We start from the raw sequence: 25,000 nt of genomic DNA, 5'->3' as shown, positions 1-25,000 counted from the left end.
GCACATGATTTCACTGGGCACTCTTGAACTAAATGATGGTATCCCCCACACGCAAGCATGTTTTCATCTGTCACCAATTTTTCACATCTCCACTTTGTCCAGCAACTTCAATTATATTTAATATATGAATAATACTTCCTTCTTTCACAGTTAAAGCAACCATACCTCCAATATCCCATTCAAAACATTCCTAATGTCATAATATTGATCCAGTTATATAAGTCCACTTCTTCATTATCAACAGTTGTAAACTATACAGTTATTTTACTTTTTCTATTAAAGTTCTTGCATGAAATAAATTATTTTTCTAGGCCTTGAAAAAAGCTTTAGCATTACACAATCTTATAAACTTTTCTGCTAATACATTGCATTAAAATGATATTTCACAAGATGTTTCACTTTCTAAACACATCATAGACCTAATGCCTTTAGCACTGTAGACTAAAGCACAAGAAAAGTGCCCCAAACAACATACCTGTCTACAGTATTTCCCTTTCTTTAGAATATTCTTAAATGACTAATACGTATCAAACTGGTTTTATTCTAAATAGAAATACTTATGGCAATATCAATGAATAATCACAGTAATTGACTATGTAAACAGAACAAAAGAGAGTCTAACATTAATGAGTCTAGACGTTAATAATACTTTTGACTCTGTGCACTGGAAATATTTTTGTTAGTATAATGTAGGAATGTAATTTTTCAAATAATTTTACACATCTTATAAATCTTCTTTTTACCAGTTGTTTTGCATACATTAAAATAGGTACTTTTACTTCTGAGTCAATACAAATTTTGAATGAACTAAACAAGGATGTCCTCTTTCACCCCTGCTTTTCACTCTAATTTTGGAACCGTTTGCTAATGTTATTAGGTCAAATTTAGACATAAAATGCATTAGCATAAGTGTGAATTTTGTTTCTAAAATTCAGTTATTTGCTGATGACATTCTTCTGACACTGAGTGACAGTGACCGTTCCCTTTTTTATTGTTTTAAGGCAATGGATGAGATCCAAAACAAATCTGGTCTGTCCTTTAATGATAACAAAACAAAAATACTACCCATTAATGCCAATACTTAAAGGATAAATGATAGATTTACTGAATATAGTGTCAAAGAGAGAAGAATGAACTATCTGAGGATAATTATTACAGATAACACTAATAATATAATAAATTACAATTATACCAACAGCATAATCAGTATAAAGACTATAATACATAAATGGAACATTTTTTTTCACAATGGAAGAGAGACTATAATCAAAATGATTACTTTAAAAAATCTTATATATTACTCAATCATTATCTTTACCTCAATCTAAAACATGTACTAAAGAATTTAATACATTAATTTTTAAATTTCTTTGGTTCCCCAACAAAGCAAGAATTGCCCTAAATCATCATATAAGGGACTGGACAGCAGGAGAGATTGGACTGCCAGATCTAGAATTACATTCTTTATCTTCAATTATAAAAACAACATCTCTTTGGATAAATAATATTTATATAGCCAGGTGGAAAGAGTTTCTAGGATGTATTTTCATAAAATTTAAACATGACATAAACTCTAATCATAATCTTATACTATACAATAGTTTACACTGGCTGCTACAAGATGAATTTTCAGAAAGGAGTCACCAGACAACTGACTTATTTTATTTCTACTATATTAAATACCTTTAGAAACTTAATTTATAGAAATCCAACATATAAGGCATGGATGTTTCTTCTTTTTCCTACAGCATACACTGATAATAATATTTTCACTTCAAAGTTAGGCACAATGATTACATTTAAAGAAAAAAATCTGATATATTGGTTTCATTTAACGAATAATGAAAAACTGCATTCTGTTGATTATATCATGAGTAAATATGATTTAAGCAAAAATATGTGTTTGGATGTACAACTTTGCAGACAATGAGTAGAAGGTAAATTAACTTAGTGCAACCAAGGGTAAGAGGTCGTATTCTACACGTACTTGCATGTTTAATACTATTAGTACAACAAAACACACTAGGAGAGGGTATCTTATCCAAATTATATAGAGTAGTGAGGAAAGAAACAAAAAGTTGCAATGACAGTTATTGGAACTATTCTACTCACATTAATAACAGATCTCCAGATGAAGAAGGTAAAAAATCATTTTTAACATCTTCCAACCAGACAACTTCTTCTCTTAAAAGGAAACTTTTTACTTGGACATTCTTGCAAAGATCTTCCTTCACTCCTTATAAAATTGAATTAATGTTTAGAAAGAAGCAAGTTTGTTGAAGATGTAAACAAGAGCTTAAAGCAGACTGGCAACACATGTTCTTTGATTGTGTTGTACTTGCACCTTATTGGAATAATGTTAATTTTTTTTACAGGCTTTATTTGGGGACAATTTGGTTTTATCTAACTCATTAGTTCATTTTAATACCCATATTCCTGCTTGTATTAAAAGAATGAAATACCATCTTTTATCAATTTTGAGGAAATGTACAACCAAGAAGTGGAAGAATGAAGCTACACCCTCTTTCAAAGAATTCACAAATATTGCAACCAAAGCATGTAATTTGGAAATTATCATGTCCTAATATAATTACATGGACAAATTTCAAGGAACTGCGTTATAAGCAAAATAGCTATACTCATATCAATTGTAATGTACAGGATTTTTTGAGAAAATTCATTGTTAGTAGACACTCTTATAAATAGTTGTTCTTGTTTGTTCTTGTTAACATTGTTTTTTTTTTTTTGCTCACAAATTTCTAAATACAATTATCGTCTTGATCAATTTGTTTAGTTAAAATCTAATAAATCTTTAAAAAAAAATAATAGTCTCAAAACTAGTCTCCTCCTTTTTCTTAGAGCTTGCACCATTATGTAATTCCTTGGTCCAACATTGCTTACAGCCTGAGCATATGAATGTTTCTGCTTAGCACTCTTTATTTCTGCTTTTCTTCATACCCAAAATAACTAAATCATTCTAATCCCCTGTGCTTTATTGCAGTTACTTCATTCATTTCTATGTTGTTGTGACTACCTGCTGCATTTTCTGAATTCCAAGTATCACCAAATAGAGTCACAGTTTCATCATTAGAAGATTCCTGCACATAACTATTCAGTTTCAAAATCAGGAAATTCCTGCTTACATCTGTTTACAGGAAAACTCCAGTAAACTGACAATTCATCATCTGAGTCATCCACCTTGATCCTTTCAAGAACACCACAACCTTAATTTTGATTGCTACCATATCTGCACACTGTAAATATGCAATTTCTCAAGCAGTGTTTGCCTTCATACTATATTCAGCATTCTCTTATATCTTTACTCTGGCTAAAGCTGTCTGTCACCTCCTTTTCAAAAGGACTGAGGGAATATATTCAGTGCCTTAGACAAATATCCCCTAGTCAGTATGCATACCACTTAAGGTCTCCACTAGAAACAGGACATTAGTCTAGTATGATTGTATGATAAATAAATAAATAAATACATACATACACACATAAATAAATTATTTTAGCATGAATTAATAGCTTTATCAACATCTGTGTTATCCACAAATCAGTATAACTTCAAAAAAGTCAGAATTAATTACTACAAGTAATAGAACACAATTACCAGGCTTTTTTTAGAATAGACAACACATTACCTTGTGGTATACATTTCATACTGCCAATCAGTTGCTTATTTTCTGATTGTTCTTTTCTGAGATTTTCATTTATAGTTTTAAGGCCTGTACAATACTTTTCTTTTTCAGCAAGACGAGTCAATATTTTCCGCATGTTTGACTGCTGCTCTCCTAAACAGGCAATAAAAAAAAAAAAAGAAGAAAATTTTAATCTAAGTTCCATTGTGGTACATAGTTAGTTATAAACAGCTTTACTAAAAAAACTGAAACAACGGACTGAACCGTTAAACTTGTAAACTATGAACCACAGTAGCGAACTGAGTTGAGGCCACAAAAGAGGCACAAATACGTGTTTAGCGCTTTCTTCCACTTTAATTTAAATAAACGAAAACTTTAATTTAAATGTCAACTTCTTCAGAGAAGACACGAGCCCTCTCAAACTCGTGTCTTTTATACAATACTTACAGGATGTGATATCATAATGACATGATTTGATTCTTATTGATTAATTAATTATAACAATTCTTTTCTTTGATAATACATTCTAAATACTGTTGTTGTGAATGAATGTTTTCACACTTGTTTAGAAAACAAAAACAAATCTTATAACTTTCAATGTTTTAGCTCTGAATGAGCAATCAATTTGAATAATATTTGAATATATCTCGCCATAACAATCTCAATTTTAGTGCCAGTGTTAATATCCATGTGATTGTAAACATTTTTAAAAATTGATGAAATTCTTCATAATATACACTATGTATCAAATGTCCGTTGTTCAATCAAAACATATTCCATTGAGTGCACACATGAAATATAAAATGAATGTCCATGACACTCACTTCAACTTACAATGAATGTATAATTGTGTGCACTCATGCCCAAATATGTGCAAATGCATCAATACATTCACACGTGCGCACCTATACACACACTCAAAAACACACACACACACAAACATGTGTGCACACATCCACACACACACACACACACACACACACAAATGCCCGCACACTCACACCCTCAACACAAAAAATGTGCTCCGTGGAAATGCTAGCTGTAACCAAGTTAGACAACTACATAAAATTATATACTGACGTTCACTTCTGTTTGTGCATCATCAACACTTACACCCACCCACAATGGCAAACTGTCTAATACACTAGTGTGTATCATCATGATTTATTCGTTTGTGTTTCTCAAAAATGGAATAACCATGAAATGTTGAACACACTTTAAAGAATAGATCCTATTTGTGTGACAGATGCCACTATCATGCTATTCACATGACAATACTTACAAAATATTTAAAAACATCTGGTGATTTCTACCTCACATTGTGTGTCTTATCGTCAGATGTGTAAAATAGACTAAAAAGTTTAAAAATAGACACCATAAAAAAGATACTTTACTGCTATACTATTTCTGTTTAAAATTGTGATGACATTCTAAACCATAAATTACTATTATGCTAACTTGCAGATGTGTCAGTAACTGTTTTGAGAAACACACACGAATAAATCATGGTGATACACACTAGTGTATTTGACAGTTTGCCATTGTGGGTGGGTGTAAGTGTTGATGATGCACAAACAGAAGTGAACGTCAGTATATAATTTTATGTAGTTGTCTAACTTGGTTACAGCTAGCATTTCCACGGAGCGCATTTTTTGTGTTGAGAGTGTAAGTGTGCGGGCGTTTGTGTGTGTGTGTGTGTGTGTGTGTGTGTGGATGTGTGTGAGTGTGTGTACGCACACATGTTTGTGTGTGTGTGTGTGTTTTTGAGTGTGTGTATAGGTGCGCACGTGTGAATGTGTTGATGCATATGCACATAGTTGGGCATGAGTGCACACAATTATACGTTTATTGTATGTTGAAGTGAGTGTCAAGGACATTCATATTTCATGTGTGTGCACTCAATGGAATATGTTTTGATTGAACAACGGACAGTTGATACATAGTGTACACTACGAAGAAGTTCAACAGTTTAAGAATGTTTACAATCACATGGATATTAACACTGGCACTAAAATAGAGATCGTCATGGCGAGATATATTCAAACATTATTTAAATTGACGGCTCAGTCAGAACTAAAGCACTGAAAGTTATATGATCTGTTTTTGTTTTCTAAACAAGTGTGAAAACATTTATTTATAACAACAGTATTTAGAAGATATTAACAAAGAAAAGAACTGTTATAATTAATTATTTAATAAGAATCAAATTATGTCATTATGATATCACATCCTGTAAGTATTGTATAAAAGACACGAGTTTGAGAGGGCTCGTGTCTTTTCTGAAGAAGTTCACATTCAAATTAAAGTGGAAGAAAGCGCTAATACGTATTTGTGCCTTTTTTGTGGTCTCAACTCAGTTCGCTACTGTGGTTTTATAAACAGCTTTACCTTTTAAGTTCAAGATCCATACTATGATCAGCCATTGTTTCATATCCAGTCAGTAGGAACAGAAGGCAGTAGCCCAGGTAATATTATACACAATGTGGGACTGTAATTAAGAGTGATGTATTCTTAGTAAAATGACAGTATTACATTTCTACAGACTTTCTTTTTAAACTTATTATGTAAGTCTAAGTTGGATAATATATTTCTTTTTCAAAGAATGTATATTTAAAATGAAATCCCACTGCTACTACATGAAAAAATGCGCAATAATTTAAAATGAAAAAAAAAGAAAAAAACATTGACTGATGTCAGACTTAATGTAAGAGTTCATTCTTATATTTTTCTAATTACCTGCTTAATTTAGTCTAGGGTTGCTGAGAAACTAGACCACATCACTAGGTGGCAGGCAGTGGAACTAATACTGATGGGGGTAACAACTGATTGCAGGATGCACCCACACATTCACTATCACAAAGTACACCCTCAGAACACACACACTCACACACCTATTGGCAATTTAGAAAACTGGCATTTCACCTATGATATGTCTACATGTTCTGTGAAGGAATATCAGGATACATACAATACTCATAAGGACAGAGGCATGATCATCCCTCCCAACCACACCAAATTACTCAGTTTTTACCAGGTTTTTGGGTTTAAATAATGGGGTGCCACAATTCCTGACTGGCACCTCTTCATTTCTGACTTTTTCCCATCTTTTTTTATTTTTAATTGTTTTCCCATTTTTGAGCTGATGTCATCATGTGTGCAATAATGTCAGCTCCATCAGGGCTACCAGCCTGTTGGAATTGAGCTCAAGAGCTCAGTGCACACATTTCTAGCTTATATGCATTTTTGCTGGATCTGAGAGCAGGAAACATATTCAACTGGATCTATCTTTGGCTGGCAGTTGCACTTGTAAGTGCCATTCTGTTTTTTTTCAAATGGATTGCGAGCACCATTATGGATTTGTGAGTGCCGTTCTGTTTTTATTCAAATGGATTCTGAGCGCCATTATGGATCTCAGCGAGAGCCGAGTAGGATGAATGGAGCAGGATCTCAAGCAGTTGAAGTAGGAAAGATGTTGTTTTATTTTATTCTGAGTAAAGACGTTTATTCTGAGTGAAGGTGTGTGTGTGTGTGTGTGTGTGTGTGTGTGTGTGTGTGTGTGTGTGTGTGTGTGTGTGTGTGTGTGTGTGTGTGTGTATACACATTGGGGGCTGTACCACTGTCTAAAATAGCTTCTGCAGAATGACGTCTTTACACCAGTAACCCATTCATGTCAGAAAGTGACACACAAGGTAAAAACAGTTATACCATGGAAATTATGTAGTGTGGATCCAGTGATTTTTACATCTTTGCAATGCAGACTGTCCCACACTTTTCTTTTTTTGGAAGGAGATTATTTCTAAAATGAGCTTCAAGGTTATACTTTGAAAATCTGCTCTTTGACATCCTTTTATCCAAAATTAACTGACAGTATTTGCCTGTACTTTATTATTCCTGTCTGAGTAGTGTTATGCTGTTTGCAGTGAACATGAACTAAATCTGCAGCACAGAGATTAAGACACAGAGAAGAGCTTCTCTGTACAGGTTGGATATGGTCCACCCTTGTATGATCCTGTGACACCCATGCTCCATGCATCAAATTGCTTTTGTGTCATCAAATTTGATAGATTTGTCACTTAGTGTGTACAGATCATTAGCTATAGCCATGCTGCACTATATGCTTCTATATTGCTGCTGTTTAGAGACTGTTATGGATGTAGTGACCAATTCACAATGCACTGTTATGTTCTGAGTAACTGATGTTCTCAGTTAAGCATGTGCACTTTTTTAATTGTGTGTCTGGTGGGGATGCCCCAATTTAATACACCTGGTGGATAGAGGTACTCAGGCTCAAACTCTGTCCCTTGGGTACAGGTTAAAAAGAGCCTAAAATCCCTAGCCACCACCACTTGTAAATTCATGCCTCATATTTTTGATCTGTTCCTCATAAAATCTGTGGTTTTAAATATTTTTGTGGCAAATCACTGAAGGATTGAATTTGCTAAATAATGACAGGCATTTGAATTTCAGACTTCATATTCTTCAGAAAATAAATGGTAACACAAAACCTTTTATTCTAGCAATTTTCTAAGTTTATAAGATCAGTATTTGAAATGTGTCCCTGTTTTGGTGCTGTATTTTCCCATAATTGGCTCTGTCCAGTTTTTTTGTGCTAAGAGGTTGAGAGCTATGATGAGAAGTGAGAACTGAATTCAATAAATGATAACCATTTACGTTTCAGTCTTCCTATCTTTCAGGAAACTGCTGATATGGCATAGTGGTATGTTGCTCTGACTGTAGTGCACAGGATCCTGGGTTAATGACTTGACACTGAAATGCATTGTGGTAACACACCACTTTATTCTAGCAACTTTCCAAAATGCCCCCCCCCCCCCAAAAAAAAAAAAAACTGAAATTGAAAATAAGTGTGAGAAGCTGTGCAAGATGCCTATGGCTTACACTATTGTCATTCTATATATATATATATATATATATATATATATATATATATATAGATATATATATTTATATATATATATATATATATATATATATATATATATAAATATATATATATATATATATATATATATATTATGTGGGTGTGGAAGTAGACTTTTATGATGAAAATGTTCTGAATTGGGCAGTTTTGTCATTATTGATTCATGCATTTTGTTTCATTGCCAACTGGAAAAATGTTCAAGCAATACATTTAAAATATGCTCTGTCTATCAAGTGTGCAGTATTATACAAGGAGTATAATTTAATAAAGTCAGGAAGCGTATCAAAGAACACATGTATATTTCTTGTTTTGTGTGCAAGGGGCCAATGATTTGAAAACAGCCCAAAGATAATCTTTATCTACCACTGACCAGATACATTTTTTTGGATGTAGTGTGGGTTTCAATGCTGATTCAATTAATGTGAGTTTCAAGGGCAGATAAGTTTTAATGCCAAGTCTATTTTCATTGTGAGACAGTATTGCTTTGTTTAGCAGATGTCTATTAGTGTTTATGCATTGTGCTATAAAATGTAAAAACAGAATCCAAATAATCATTGTAGAAGTAAAGCAGTATGCACACATTAGTGTTTATGGCAAATGGGGCGAAATAGACAGGTAATGGGACACTGGAATGGCTGCATGGGGACTCTGGTGCCATATTTTGGTTGTCTGTTCTTCAGTTTGCATTTGAAAGTTGGTATCCCACAATTCCATTGGAGTGGGTGGGGTTACATAATTATGCATGCAAATTTGATTTGTACCTATTTTTAATGGGCCTTCTCCAGATTTTTGATGTTTCCAGGTTGAGAGGTGTGGGCATGATATGTGGGCTCCATACAGAAGATACTCAATCTGAGAACTTTGCTGGAAAGCCATACACTGGGAAGCAGCAAAATGAACTGCTATGGCACTGTGTCACACCAATTCATCATAATATGAGAATCATAAAAAAGGAATGATATATAGTGTATTGATAAGGTTTTATATTTAAATATAAAAATTAATTCCATTAAAATCAACTACACCTCATTCATACGCATTCATATGTGGTGATATATATATAAAAATGAACCAAATAGCATATCAGAGCTTGATGTTAAAGTTAAGTTTGCAAAAGCAACAGATTGCAGTGTCTTTTGTATTTATCAAGGTAAGCTCATTGGATACTAGTGTCCCTTTCCAGGGACAAAACCAGAGCACTGTCTGGTCAAGAGACTTGATTACAGTCATGTAGGCAAGTAGAATGTGAAGGAATCTAACTAAGAACTGCAAAATGAAGCTAGTTAACTATTCATAGCCATAGTCCTGTCTTAATTCTTTTTATATGTGGAATCCATTTTAATGTAAGTCTTTAGATGTTTTGATTTTGATTTTTTATTTTTGCTTATGTACTAATAATTCCATTTTATACTTTTGACTCACAAAGACTTAGTACTAAATGGTATCAGAAAGAACTACATGAATTGATTCTTTGAACTCCAAGTAATAGATCTTTATAACTAGTGTCCAAAATGCAGTATCACAGAATAATATTTGGTTTTCGATATGCAGTGGAATGATGATGGTCATAAGGTGCTAAGTTATATGATCAACTAAATAGCTCATGACAAAGAATTCTCATTTCATTACATAACCACATATTTGGTATATGTCGCTTGTATTAGCTGAATCACAGTGTGCAGAAACATTAGAAGAAGTTGTACCTTTATCCTATAACCATTCTCATGATTTACATGAGAATTTAACTAGAAAGGAATTTGTTATATTGATATGTTTAAAGTGATAATATGCTGTTCATATTCTGGTGAAAGTCAAGTCAATCATGTAAACCCTCTAATCTCAAAAATTTCCTAACACTTTATCATAACTTAGACTTGCAGCCTTCTAAATGCAAGATGTCCCTATTTAAACAGAACACAACAAGGGCAGTTTTACCTGTAATAATATAAATATCTTATAATAGAAGATGCATCATGGTACATGTTATCTGATAAGTGTCTTATGCTTAAAGTTGTAAAAATGTTCCAGAAATTTAATATATTCAAAATCCACATTTGTCATAATATCATTGTAGGTTTTCAGTGCTTGATTTTTTTCAGGAATATCAGTACATTGTATTGCCAAAGTCATAACATCCACTGAGATAAGTTGTTTTGTTTTCAACAAGACAGTAAATTCCATAGGTGTTTCCTTACCTAATAGTATGTCAACTTTATCATGTATCCTCAAGTCATTCTAAGAGTCAAATCTATTTTAATATATAATAACTATTTTCTGAGTTTTAAGATCTTTATGTAATGCATTTGGTGTCACATATTCTAAAGAAACTATAATCATGTAATCAAGAAAATGCACCCATTTTCAGAAATATAGTAAGACACCCTTCAGAATATTTTGTAAGTGAATTGCTACTGTAATCATAGACTAATTAGTCCAAGTTTGCTACTCTTTAGGTTACTGCAGAAACCTTCCTGAGATAAAATATGAGGTCCATCTTTCCATAAAGAGTAGATTAACAACGTTTGTAACTTTTTAAGTCATTTTTGGAAAGGGTAGTTGTATAGCTTATATTCTAAATTATTTTTGCAATGAAAATCCTGTCAAACCCATGCCTCTAAATTATTACCAAATGCTTGGCATGGTACTGAAAATAGACTTTAACAACAGCACATTTTCTATTTTCTAAATCTGATAAGATATTTTAGGGTTACCTGAAATATAGATTTCAACATATTGCCCTTTCTGATTGCAATTCCTTTGCAGCTGAATGTACACCATTTCAGTTTCAGTCAAACTTGCTTTGCCTAGCCCTGATCTGAGATCATCTACACTGGACATCAGATAAGTGTCAAATTTGGATTTTTCATTAAGTATCTAGATAATCCTTGCAATATATTCTAGAAACAACCAGCTCGTTCACTTTGTTCTGCTTATCAATAGGCATTTTAATGTGTCAAATGTTGATACCTCATTCATTTACTGGAAATCATTACTAAATCTCGCAGAGACATCAGACATAGACACCCAACACAATTAGACTAATAAATTCACTTAGAGATTCTTCGGTAGCTCTCAGTGGTTTATTTCTTTACTTATTGTTTTCCTTTGGAAGTTTGGTACCAATGCAGTTTTAAATTCATTTTTTCCATAGGGTTAGTTACGGCATGATTCTAGATTAAGCATATTGCACCAGGTAGGTAAAAAAAACCTCTTTATGTCTAAAAATATTTTTTTTCACTTCTAGGTTTGCGACATTAGGCAAAGTTCTTTCTATATGAAAAGCAGAAATAAAACTATTTCATGCCACACTGTTAGTAGACGTGTAGCTAGGATTGGACAAAGGGGGTAGCCAATTTGGGCATAAAATGTCAAGGGGTGTGATTGGAAGATGGTTGATCTAGAGGGAGTGCACTATCAACATTCAGAAATGGGTGCTGTTAGTGCATTAGTGGCCAGGGGTGAAGTACTTCATTTCTCTGAGTATATTTAAACCATGAAACAGAATAGATTATTGGAAATCTTCCACTAAAGCTTCACTGCTAGCAACATCCAACACATACAAATAACAATAAGAAGCCAGGAACCACCAAGCCAAGTCACAAAACACTATTTATTAAAATAAACAATAAAACAATAAAAATAAATGCACCATAAGCACTTTTGGGTAGAAGCCCTTCATGAGATAATCATCAAGGCCAACTGCAATTTAAAAATATCCATCAACCAATCAGACATCAGTATTGCACCCCCATTTCCTTCAAAGCAGGTTTTAAAGGAACAATCCCATTTAAACCTGGGGCCTTATCAGCTCCTAGTCTAATGATCCACTTCATTTCACTGTATTCCATGTGATTAACTAAATCACTTCCTCTAATGTTCTTACTTATGATCTGTAACACCATAAATAAAAATGCATGTCCTATATTCACTTCTGTATGTTGATATAATACATTATGTGCATTTCTTAATTTTATATATGAAATCTTTTAATCTTCAATTCATCTTTCCTATGTAGTATGAGGTGCAGTTCTGACACACTGCTAAATAAATGACATTCTGTGTTTTATAGTCAGTATATCCATTTAAAGAATATTCTTGCCCTGTCCAAGGATGAGTAAATAAATTACCATTCATAATATGTCTACAGGCTTTACATTGTCAACATGTATAAGTGCCTATCCGCAGTGGTAAGGGCTTGCAAGTAATTTGTGAACCTGGTTCCTGACATAACATATCTTTTAAATTTCTGTTCTACTATATACTGTTTTTGATATATTGCCTTGAATGAAATTTTGTGCTTTTTGAGTGTATTTGCATTTTGAATGTACTTGTTCTTTTAACTCATTTAATTAATTAATTGGTCATGGTCATGTGACACAGGATTCAAGGCCTTTAAAGTTTGGGATGAAGTTTTTTTGTAATCTTTGGTCTGAGGAAGCAACCAGGCCTGGTTGCGAAAGCGCTTACCTACAATAAAGAGCATTGGATTTATACTGGATTTTACAGTGGTTTTTTGCTCCTTCAGTGTGGTTTTAGCAGTATTAGGAGTTTACGTTTTTCCTGGACATTTGCCTTGGTGTGTTTACTCCTATACTTCATAACTGGGCTTCTCCTTCATTTTTACATTAGCTGTGAAGGGTTTATTCCTGTGGTACTGTGTGGAGTAGCCTCAGGGCTGGATCCAGCACAAGGTGTTCTAGGTAGCTACCTAAAGCCTGGTACTGGCTAGGGGCCCATCCTCGCTATTGAAAAAGGAAAGAAAATCTCAATTGCCCTCTCACTCTAGACTGCTTTCTTTGCACTTAACTTTCTGTTTAAACCCCTATTTCTCACTCACTCCAGTCAGTTTTCCTTTTCAACACTTGAGTTCCTGTTTAAATCGCAGTTATTCACTCGGTCCAGTTTGTTTCTTTTTTTTTAGCACTTACCTTTCTGTTTGTTGCACTTGACTTTCTAGAGAAGAGAAGCAGGATATTTCAGATGAATTTGCATTTGACAAAGGAAAAGTGAGAAGCACATAGTATATTTCAGCAACATGTTTGAGGTGAACGTCCTGGAGCAGAGAAACATTGTAGCAGAGAAGTGATATATTTGAGGAGATTGCAAACAAGGATTATTTGAGGACATCTTACCTCTTTTGATCATCTTTAACAATATATGAGAAGAACGGGGACTCTGTGTGTGTGTGGGGGGGGGGGGGACTGCACCATGTGTCTAAGAAACACTGTATACCTATAATGTTTAGAACTGATTGCTGCTTTGATTATCAGAAGGATCTCTGTATTACTAATTGTATTCGCTCTGTCCGAGTATATAGTTATTTGTATGTACTGACTATCATACATGCCACTGACTTTGACCCTGTGTGCTACATTCCTGCACTCTTTTGAGGTCACTGTCTATGTAGATATAATGTGTCTTCTATCACTGAATTTCATATGTATTATTGTAACTTATTTTCCTGTCTGCTGGTAATGGCTGAAAAGTATTAATTTCAGCACAGTTCACCTACCCTGTTGACATAAATAAATATATCCTGGGAATATCTGACTTGTAAAATAAGGTGCAGTATGTTACCTGAGACACTTTATGATTTATATTTCTGCTTTCTTCCATACAGAACCAGTCAGAAGGGGGGGTATAGTATTCCACTGATGTAATTTCTAATCAAAAAAATTGCATGATTTACATTTATGAGATATGCAAAAGGATTATAAAAATAACTTGCTTCTAGATTTCTAGTGCTAGCCACTCTGGTGTATTTATCACTGTACATACCCTTGCATTCACATGTGTGTTTTATATCTGTCATCTGCAATTATTTAGGCACAGTGCTATGATTTTCACCCTCTGATTTATGCTAGCACCTCCTAGTTTTACAAAGTTCCTCATAAAGTCAGACCTTTTTATGGCTATATACTTTATGAAATACAGAAAGTAAGCCTATACAATGGTTCACTACCACTAACTATATAGGATCTGGTATATAAAGATCTTCTGACTCTTTGCTATGATTATTGAAGGTCAGTGCCAGATTTTTATTGCTTCAACACTGTGAGATATGGTGTGCTTGGGTGGGTGGAAGGTGGAAATAAGGCACTAAAGTACTTAAGTTCTAAATGTTCTGTCAGCATTTATTTGTATAAAGCCACCAGGAAACATATTTGTAGCACTGCAGTACTAATTATTCTACTAATAGTATGCACTTCTTACCTGTGAGCATAAAACAGTACTTGGGATGTGGGGGGGGGGGGGGTTACTGCATTTAGTTTGATACTATGGAGGCTTGCATTGCATTACTTCTGTTCAGTACTATGCAGTTCTATACATCATGCAGATGTTTACATTGCAGGAAAATTACAAGGAAACATAACTGTGCTGCTCCTAACTGTTCTAATACATCCTTGTTATTATCCTTATTCAGATGGGAAAGTGGCAATAAAATGTGCAGCAGAACAAGAGCCTGCATTGCTGCTGTGGGACTTTAGGCAGTGTGCAACATGCATCATATAGAACCATTTAAAAGAAAACACTAAATGTAAGCAGGTACAATCTTCAGTTAACTGCATGTGCTCCAATAACCGTTCAACAATAAACACAAATCCCAGCATGCATCTGTATAATCTCCACATCTCATTCCATACATAAAATAGCATGAAATAGAATGAAAGCACTAAATGTAAGCAGGTACAATCTTCAGTTAACTGCATGTGCTCCAATAACCGTTCAACAATAAACACAAATCCCAGCATGCATCTGTATAATCTCCACATCTCATTCCATACATAAAATAGCTAATTCACTATAGTGGCATAGATATTCCTCCAAGACAGATTTTGATTGAAGAAACCACCCTCCCTCTAAGGTGGATTCTGCAGAAATAAGACTTTTGAGGCAGATAAATGACTGGAGATTACACCCTGTTAAGAAAATACATGCCATCTTACTTGTTAGCCACGTCCCAGGAGTATTGTCAGGTTAACTGACTTGCTAAGAGTCACACTAGGCAAATGGAGCTAGAAAGAATGAATCATTTTATACCTGACTACTGTAACAGCTTGTTAAGTGCATAAAGTCTTAAGCTACTCCATTGACTGCCAGGTGTTCATTAACATGTTAATTTTTTGATAAATCACTGAGGATGACAGTCAGTCAATAGTGTTAGCTGTTAGAGTTTTATAGCTACTGTTATTCAGAAAATACATTTCAAGTTAATTACAGTTGTCTGACACTTAAGCCTCTATGCTGTTAACAAATGCTTTCGTCTGTTCAAACATATAAAGGCTTGAACTTTTCCATCTCAATATGACTAATGTGTATCTTTGAACAAGTCACTGAGGCAGTGTTCCTGGGTTACTCCTGAAATGAGACACTTTGTACAGAGTTTACATGATTAGCAGATAGATAAAGAAGAATACAATTTGGGCTTTTGTCACCTTATTTTTGCCTTTTTCCACAATTCTTGAACAAAGATGATAAAAGGCAATTTCTCCATGCCCTATAAGATTTGTGTCTTCCTGGCAAATTGTCGTTATTTCTAGTTATTAAATAATGGCAGGCATGTGAGTTTCAAATACTGTATCCTTCAAACGATGCTTGATAATGCAAAGCTTCTTATTCTAGCAACTTTCTAAGAATGCAAGAAAAATGTTTAAAAAAATCTATTCTTGATATGTGTGTAGTTGTTTCTTAAGATGAGAATTTGAGGGAGCAGAAAGGGGTTTCAGTGGGTTCTACTCAACGGTTTTGATAGCAATCAGCTGAGATACATTTCTGACCCATCATTTATGAATTTATTAATTTTCTTGTTCTCAAGTAGATATCATGGGTGCATAGTTATGCTCATGCTAGTGGCTCTAATTCATGGCTCTGTGTGTGTGTGTGTGTGTGTGTGTGTGTGTGTGTGTGTGTGTGTGTCTGTGTGTGTGTGTGTGCGCGAGTTCACGTGCGTGCAAATACACGCTTCCTGCAAGCTACTGTAACCATGATGTCCAGCAATGAATTGATTGTTATAAACAGGATCATCATCACATGGGCCATGTTGTTTGTGTGCAATCCTTGATTTCCTTGTTTGGTTGAGTGCTAACTGAATGTTTATTACTGAACTGGGAATAAGCTGGACACAATATTCTACAAGCTTAATGTTAATATTTTAACTGTGAATAAATTTTAATTGACCTTATATTATATAGGCACATCACTAAGACATTTACTGTGTTTGACTACAACAGTGTGTCTATCTGGTACTTAATGCAGATGATGAGTAGGGCTGTGAGCTGCTTCTTTAGTACAAGGTTTGATTTCTGAACCTTCAATTGTCTTCTGTGAGACTCTGACTAAGTAACTTCACCAGATAGTGCTTATGGGCTACCCTAGAAAGGTGGCATTCACATCTAGTGGGCTGTCCTAAGCTGTTAACAAATGCATTGCACTGTTGTCTTTTGAATTCCTACACCCTTCACAGCAATGCTGTTTAGTGCTTCATATTATGCTATTTGACTACCAGCACAGCTTGCAGTTTAATGGTTTGCCAGAAGCAATTTCAGTAAATGTGACTTTCATTGGAAGACAACTTTAGTGTTGCTCAGAATAAGTCTGTTTTCAGTGTGAGGCTATTTTGTTTTGTTTTATTTAATATCTGGCTGTCAGCGTTTTTGTGTAAAACTTGAAATAGCCATTTTAAATTAAATCCACATTACTGTGATTATTGTAAAAGTAAAAAAGAAAAAACATATGCATACTGACTGGATTAAACAATATTTCATAGTAATTGAGGAGAGCTAGCCAAGTAATGGTCTATTGTTATGGCTGCAGTGGAGGGCCCAGTCCATCACCCTGCCTAAATCCCCATTTGACAATGAACCATCTCTGAGTATCAGCTTTGTCTGGATTTGGTTGTCTCAGAATCTAAATCTGTTCTCTCAGCACTCCTTTGAACTGTGGATAGTGTAATGAATTTGTAGTCCTCAGCAGATTGCTAGAATTCAGTTAAAACAAGCAACATGTCATTATCTGTAACCAGTTTAGTGGGTGTTCAAAATCTGGTAAAAGTAACTGGGAATTCATGAGAGTGTCCAGCATAAGCTGTATGGCTCATGCTACAAAGTCTCTCCTCCCATGACGTGGTATTTCGTAGTTCATAGACATGATAACTGTGATGAGGAAAGAACTCATTATTGGCAGATTTGCATCTCTCTGAATTGCAATTAATTACCATGAAGTGGGATCAATTGTGATTTTCACCTTGTAATTAACTGCTGCTGTTGCGGTTAACACATTGTATAGTTCTAGGCATTCAGCCCCCCTCAGTCACCCCCCCCCCCCACAAAAGTACACATTCAAACACCAACACACATAGACACACACATTTGCAGTAACTGCCATCCCTGCCCCCGAGTCCTCTGCACAAGATGTCCCTGGTGTCTAGTGTTCCCCCACTGCTGATCCCCATGCTGTTAAAGTACTGTTCAGCACACTTCCCACTACAACTGATCTCTGTACTGTTAAAATGTCTTTATGGCACAGACAAAGTATTCCCTGGTATCTAGTAGGTACAGACATAGTATTCCCTGGTATCTAGTACTCCCCCCCCCCCACTCCCAGATCCCCTACACTATTAAAGTGTCATTATGTCAGATTAATAATATTCCCTTGTGGCTAGAGGTCCTCCCACCCAGTGCTGGATATTATGCTGGTTAGTCTTGGGATGTCTGGAAGTATGACAGCCACCCCACCTTGCATTCATACACACACACACACACACACACACACACACACACACACACACACACACACACACACACACACACACACACACCACCACCATTCACAAACTCTCTTCATAGGTTCATAGATTAGTACTAAGCTAACTGCCCTTGCGAGCCATTTTAAGCTTAGCCAATTATCCTTTGTGAGACTCAAACCCTGCACCTTGTGTTTGTAAGGCAAACACCTTAACCATTAGGTCACCCTCCCAACCTCCCAAAGACGCTATTTCTCAGGCAAACACACAAAACATGCACACACACAAAACACACACACACACACACACACACACACACACACACACACACACACACACACACATGCATTGAAACACAGCTTCAAAGCCTACTTTACTACTAAAATCTCAGTATGCAACTCTTCTCAGTGGTTGGACATGGTCTTTTGGCTGTTTTCACTTCCATAATGTGAAAGAGATAGCCATGCTGATCTGCACATCTAAGCAATTTCCTGAATCACAAAATGTGCAGATGCCTTCTTAGATGCATGCAGTTCCAGGGGAACAAACACATGGATAATTAATATATGCCTCTCCCCCAAACTACCTTATTTGCAAGTTGCAAGGCCTTGGAGACAACCTAATTTCATGCTGCATTGTGCTGGAACACCATGTTAAGGCTGTTTCTGAATACAAAAAGGTTACTGTGACATGCACACGTTGAGGTACCTTTATGAATTCTCACTATAGTCATAAAGGTTGCAGTGATTTACTGGCTAATTGTACTTGGTACATGCATTATTTTTTATCTTATGAGTAATAATCCACTATTGGGTATTGTTTGCCTTCAAATTCCCACAAGTCAGCAGCTATTTTTTGCCAGACATCTTGTGTTACTACAGTCAGAACTAATTCTTCTCTATTCAGTGAAGTTTGGTGTATATTATAGAATTACTCTTTAACATAGATTTTGCAATATTCATGTTGATGTTGGACCGCAATGCAGACATCTTAGCTTTTTCATAGCATAGTCTTAAGCCTTGGAGTTCTTCATTTGTTTGTTTCAGTAATTTGGAACATTGTGAAGTGCATAAAGCTCTGTCTTGGTAATCACTGGGTTCAGACAATTGTGCTATGGTGGTTTAATGCTTGTACATTTGATGTTCTGTCTATGTCTAATGATTAGGCCATCCATCCCTTACAACATATTTGATGACTGATTGTGCCTCATTGTCATGTTTGGAAGCTTCCTTTAATTTTCTTAGCCTTTATAGTCACTGGATGAGTTGTGATATTGCTCTACACATGAACAGCAATGTCTTTTACTTAGTATGTATTTGCATCTCTAAAAACAAATAATAGCCAAGGCTAGAAGGTACAAAAAAATTTAATGTGACAGTAAGCACTTTCGTGGGCACACATACACCCACTTCTTCAGATTGTTCAGCAAAACTAATACACCACATTTAAATAGCTGACAAAATAAGCACATGACAGTCAGATGTTTAAAAAGGTCCAATGGGACTCAGAAAACAATCAAACAACATATAATTAAAATACGTTTAAATACAGATACAGTATAAAATTTGGAATTACAAAGATCTGTATGTCCCTAAACTACATTAGTTTATACAAAAAACACATTCTCAAGGTAAAAATAACATTCTAAAAATACTATCTCATCAAATTTCTTAGTTTTACAATGCAAGCTATTGAGCATGTATCATTTAACCCTGGGTATTTGGAGGCATCTAGTCTGAGCTGCCAATATAATTCTCGTTGTTCTTGCTATAAAGAAAATGGTCCTCCTCTAATATGAGAACAGATATGGTCAATAATCCTGAAAGAGAATGAGTGGCCAGGGTTATTAATTGTATGCTTAGCTAAGGCATTCTCAGCCTTCCTGTTCCTAATAGCATATTGATGTTCATATATGCGTTCCTCAAGTTTCCTATCCGTCTTACCTATATATAAACCTAAGCAGGAATTACACTTAGCTAAGTATATGCAGCCCTTAGAATTGCAGTTATACCTCCTCTTGCAAACAATATTTGTGTTATTAACTTGGCACAAGGAACCAGTATCTATGAATCTGCAAAAAATACAGGCTTCCCACTTAAACATACCCTTAGTCTTTGGAGTTTGCAACATATTGTTACCTAAGAGGTACTTCAAATTGCTGCCCCTCCTAAATACAATATTGGGAGTGAGGGGCAATCTTTTCCGCACATTCTCATCCGCAATAATAAAATTCCAATTTCACTCCAAAATGTTCCTAATATAATACGCATCACTACTAAAAGTGGTGATGAATGAGAGATAAAAATCAGGACTATGGTTAACGTGGTCAGTCCTATCCTCCATAAACAAACCCAAAGAGGGGCTACTCCTATAATTGTTCAAATATAAGCCTTCATCTGTTTCAGAGCCATTCAAAATAGCTCTAAAGTGTCCAGCTCTCCTTTTAGAGGTAACCTCATAAATCAATTTATCTAGAAAATAATCTGGGTAACCTCGGTTCATAAATAGGGTACATAAAAAATTACATTCCTCATTAAAATCCACCAAGTTTGAAACCATTCTGGCTACCCTGACTAGCTGGCCTTACACCACAGATTATAGAATTGCACTTTAACATAGATTTTGCAATATTCATGTCGATGTTGGACCACAGTGCAGACATCTTGGCTTTTTCATAGCACAGTCTTGAGCCTTGGTGCTCTTCATGTGTTTGTTTCAACAATTTGGAACATTGTGAAGTGTGTAAAGCTCTGTCTTGGTAATCACTGGGTTCAGACAATTGTGCTCTGGTGGTTTAATGCTTGTACATTTTTGATGTTCTGTCTATGTCCAATGATTAGGCCATTCATCCCTTACAACATATTTGATGACTGATTGTGCCTCATTGTCATGTTTGGAAGCTTCCTTTAATTTTCTTAGCCTTTATAGTCACTGGATGAGTTGCTATATTGCTCTACACATGAACAGCAATGCCTTTTACTTGGTATGTATTTGCATCTCACAAGGTATTGCATTTTTAGGCAACAAGTCAGTTACATTTAATTGCTTTCCAGGCAAAAGTATTGCTCTGGAGCAATAATCAATAGGTTGTAACAATTGTCTATCCATCTGGAATAATATAACACCTAGGCCATCACTACAGGTATTGGCAGTCACTAGTTTTGACTTGGTAACATTATGGTAAGTGAACACTTGAGCAGTCATTATCATTTTTTCCCTCTGCTGAAGGCTTAGGCTTGAGTGTCTCCCCATGAGCATGGCACGCCTTTTTTAAGTAAGTCTGTCAGTGGCTGTATCTTCGTAGACAGGATGGGTACAAATTTACTAAAAAGCTTTATCATGCATAGGGTCCAACTTAGCTTGTTTATACAGGTTTGACTTTGTAGCTATTCTAGTGCTTTGACTTTGTCTACATTTGGACTACTACTAGTATACACTTTAACAGAAATTCTGAACCTTAGACTTCTCAAAACAACTTTATTCTTTATTCATTTTCAGACCAGAGGTATTAATAGTTTGAAGCACCACCTTCAGTGTCAAATGTTGTGTGTCTTTAACTAGGGTAAACACTTGCACATCAGTCATAGCAACACCTTCATGCCCTGCCAAATATTGCTCATCTCATGTTAAAATATTTCTGATACTGAAGTTACATCAAATAGCATTGTCTGAAAACAAAATATTCCACTTAGTGTAATGAAGGTATTTAGCTTTTGGCTATCCCTATGGAGATCTGCCAAGCTTAGAGTCTGTTGTGGAGAAAAGTTTGTTATCAGCCAGCTTGGATCCAGTGTCCTCTACAGTAGGTAGTGTAAACCTTCCTATCATAACTGCATCCTTTAGTTTTTTCAAGTCAGCACAAAGCCTTACTTTGCCATTCCTTTTACTGAGTGACACTATGGAAGCCCAACAATCAGTCAGTTTAGTTAAACTTTCAACCACACCAGGTTCTTGCATGCATTTCTGTTCAGACTCTGCTTTGAACTATATAGGAAATGTATGTCTTCTGAATGTGATCAAGGCATATGTAGTAGCATTTGGTTTTTACTTTAGCTTTACTGGTGCACAGGTAAGCAGACCGACTTCACTAACTACATCCATGCATTTTTCTGTCCAAATGATTAACTCCCAAATCAAATCTACTCAGCTCTGCTGAGTACATTTTTTTAAGTAAGGATCTTTCAGCACATACATCTAGACTTATGTTTGTGCCCCTTCCACCAATAAATTTACCAATGCACTTGAGGTTGACAGCAGGTGTTTATTTCACATTCTCCTTCATGGAACTGCAGACGCTTTACATGTTTCTTTAAGTAGCATGTGATATCAAAGTATCACTGACTCCTGTATCTATGTTAAACCTTACTGGGGTTCCTGAATCAGTGGTTAATTTGTCAGTCTGACTCAGTGTTTGGGATAGCAGTTACTAAACCTAGAAAAGTCCATTTTAACCACTTTCCTCAGACTTATTTTCATTAGCTACCTATTTTGCTAGATTAATTTTATCAATTACAACAAATGTCTCATCTTGTTACAGTGTTTACACCTTCTGTGATGTGATGCACACTGTTAAGAATGTAAGCAGTTACACTTCATGAATTTGCCATGTTTGCATTGATCACGTTTCATATTTGCATACTTACATTGGTCAGTGTCATGCTTTTATGAAGTTTGCTGTTTTCTTGGTGTTTAACATCATCCAGATAATTTGCATTATTTTTATTAGCATTTTGATGCTTTGCTTCTCTAGCAATCTGTATTCCTTTTTCCAGACATCGGTTTACTTCTCCCTGTAGCATTTCAGACATTTCAATATCTGTTAGCCAGTCCCAGAAGCATAGCTGGCTCAACTACTACACTGTCAGTTCCATGAACCAGAGCCCTAACCCCACAGTTCTTCAAGTGAAGAGTGCCCTGGCCCGACCCTCCTGTAAATTTTACTGAAAAAATATCTCTTTTAAACTGAAGCAAACTACTTCTTACAAATGTAGGAAACAGTTGCTACAGTTTATACCCTGTCTGCACAAAGAGCTACAGAGTACAGGTTTTAGTTAAGAAAAGAAAAGAGATTTTCTTTTATTTTTTACTTTTAAATGGTAGCAAACAATTTGCTGCAGTTTGGACAACATATGGAGGGATATAGCACTCAGGTTTGACTGCAAGAGAAATGACATCTTTTAAAACCCAGTACTGCATAAAAGAGAGAGTTCATGAATTACTGATTGTGTCCACAAACACTTTGCACATGGGCAGCTGCCCCTCTTACCCTGTCCTAGCTACTCTTCTGGTGAACCCTATCACAATTTATAGATAGTTACTAGGCTTGTAGTCCAGGGAACTTTTAAGAAGCATATCCCATATTTTCAGTAGCCCCTAAGCCCTTTTGGGTTAGGTGACTTGCTCAAGATCACAAAGTAGGTAAATAATAGAAGAGGGAATCGAATCTGTATTATAACTCACAGCCTTAACTCTCTATGCCAATTGCCAAACTCTTCTATCTCTAATCTATTTACATACCTCTCAACCTCTGATACATAAAATATGGACAAAGCCGAATATAATGGGGGTACAAAGGCCCAAAATTAGGGGAAATTTTAAAATACTACTCTTATAAACATAACATTTTGATAGAGTAACATGTTATGCATTAGCATGCATTTTCCAAACAGTATGAAGTCTGAAACTCAAATATCTGTAATTATTTAACATGTTCAATACTTGATGCTTTCCTGAAAAATACATTTTTATGAGAAACAGCAAAAATATGAGAGAGAAATTTGGACATTCTGCAAAGATCTGGACAGTTGAGAGGTATGTCTGTGCATCACTAGTTTTATCAAGGGCATATTTTCTCCATTTTCATACAGGTAGAGGCAGATCAAGGTCTAAATAGGGTACTAGGTAATGGATCAGGGCCCCCCAGCAGCCCCCCCTGTCAGCATCCCCCCAGCCATTTCAATGTCTCATTACTTGGCTATTTCTCCCCAGTTATCATAACTTCTGTTCAAACCTGTCAATGTGCATACTCTTTTCTTTTTTACTTCTACGATTAGCGATATTTAAAACTTTTATTTCAAACTTTATAGCACAAACACTGATAACTGTTTGCTAAAGAAAACAATACAGTCTCGCAATGAAAACAGACTTAGCATTAACAGTAAGCTTCGCTGCCTTTGAAACTCACATTTGTTGAAACAGCTTTTTAAGCAATGAAACAAAACATATAAACCAATAATGACAAAAATACCAGTCACAGAATATTTCAGCCACAAAAGGCCACTCAAACATCTATCATTGCAATCCACAAATACCAGGCAATATACACAGTCTCTGTGAAAGAAAAAGTCATCTGAATAATTATGCATTAAAGAGATCTATAACTAATGAAAAGTCTTTTGCAGGCAAAACTTTACTTTTCAGTGTTTAATTTACAAATTCAATATCTATTGCCCATAAAGAATAAATTGCCCATGTTACATTACAAACAAAATGGTAAGCTGGTAACATTGCAATAGGGAATGGCTATCAAATTGGCAACAAGTTCATATTATTAGTCATCTCATCCAAAGGAAGACATACGCTTAAGTATAGCATGCCCACCTCTCTCAAAGGGCAGTGTAGTATCAGCACACCATCTATAGGGTGTGGGAGCAAACAAAACAGTTATACACTGAATAT

General features: G+C 35.3%; 1 protein-coding gene across 1 annotated transcript in view; it reads right to left on the bottom strand.

The window, feature by feature from the left end:
• LOC122808693 (asialoglycoprotein receptor 1-like) overlaps positions 1-25,000 on the bottom strand; it is a 659,094-nt gene that overhangs the window by 385,870 nt on the left and 248,224 nt on the right. Inside the window, exon 3 of the mRNA XM_044079681.1 lies at positions 3,645-3,794. Coding sequence (XP_043935616.1) covers positions 3,645-3,794 — 150 coding nt within the window. The remainder of the gene's footprint in view (positions 1-3,644; positions 3,795-25,000) is intronic.

The sequence above is a fragment of the Protopterus annectens genome, chromosome 8.part0 (assembly GCF_019279795.1).
Source record: "Protopterus annectens isolate FY-2018-M chromosome 8.part0, PAN1.0, whole genome shotgun sequence".
NCBI classification, from domain to species: Eukaryota; Metazoa; Chordata; order Ceratodontiformes; family Protopteridae; genus Protopterus; species Protopterus annectens.
The sequence above is the reverse complement of the archived record's forward strand: the minus strand, read 5'-3'. Positions and strand labels throughout refer to the sequence as shown.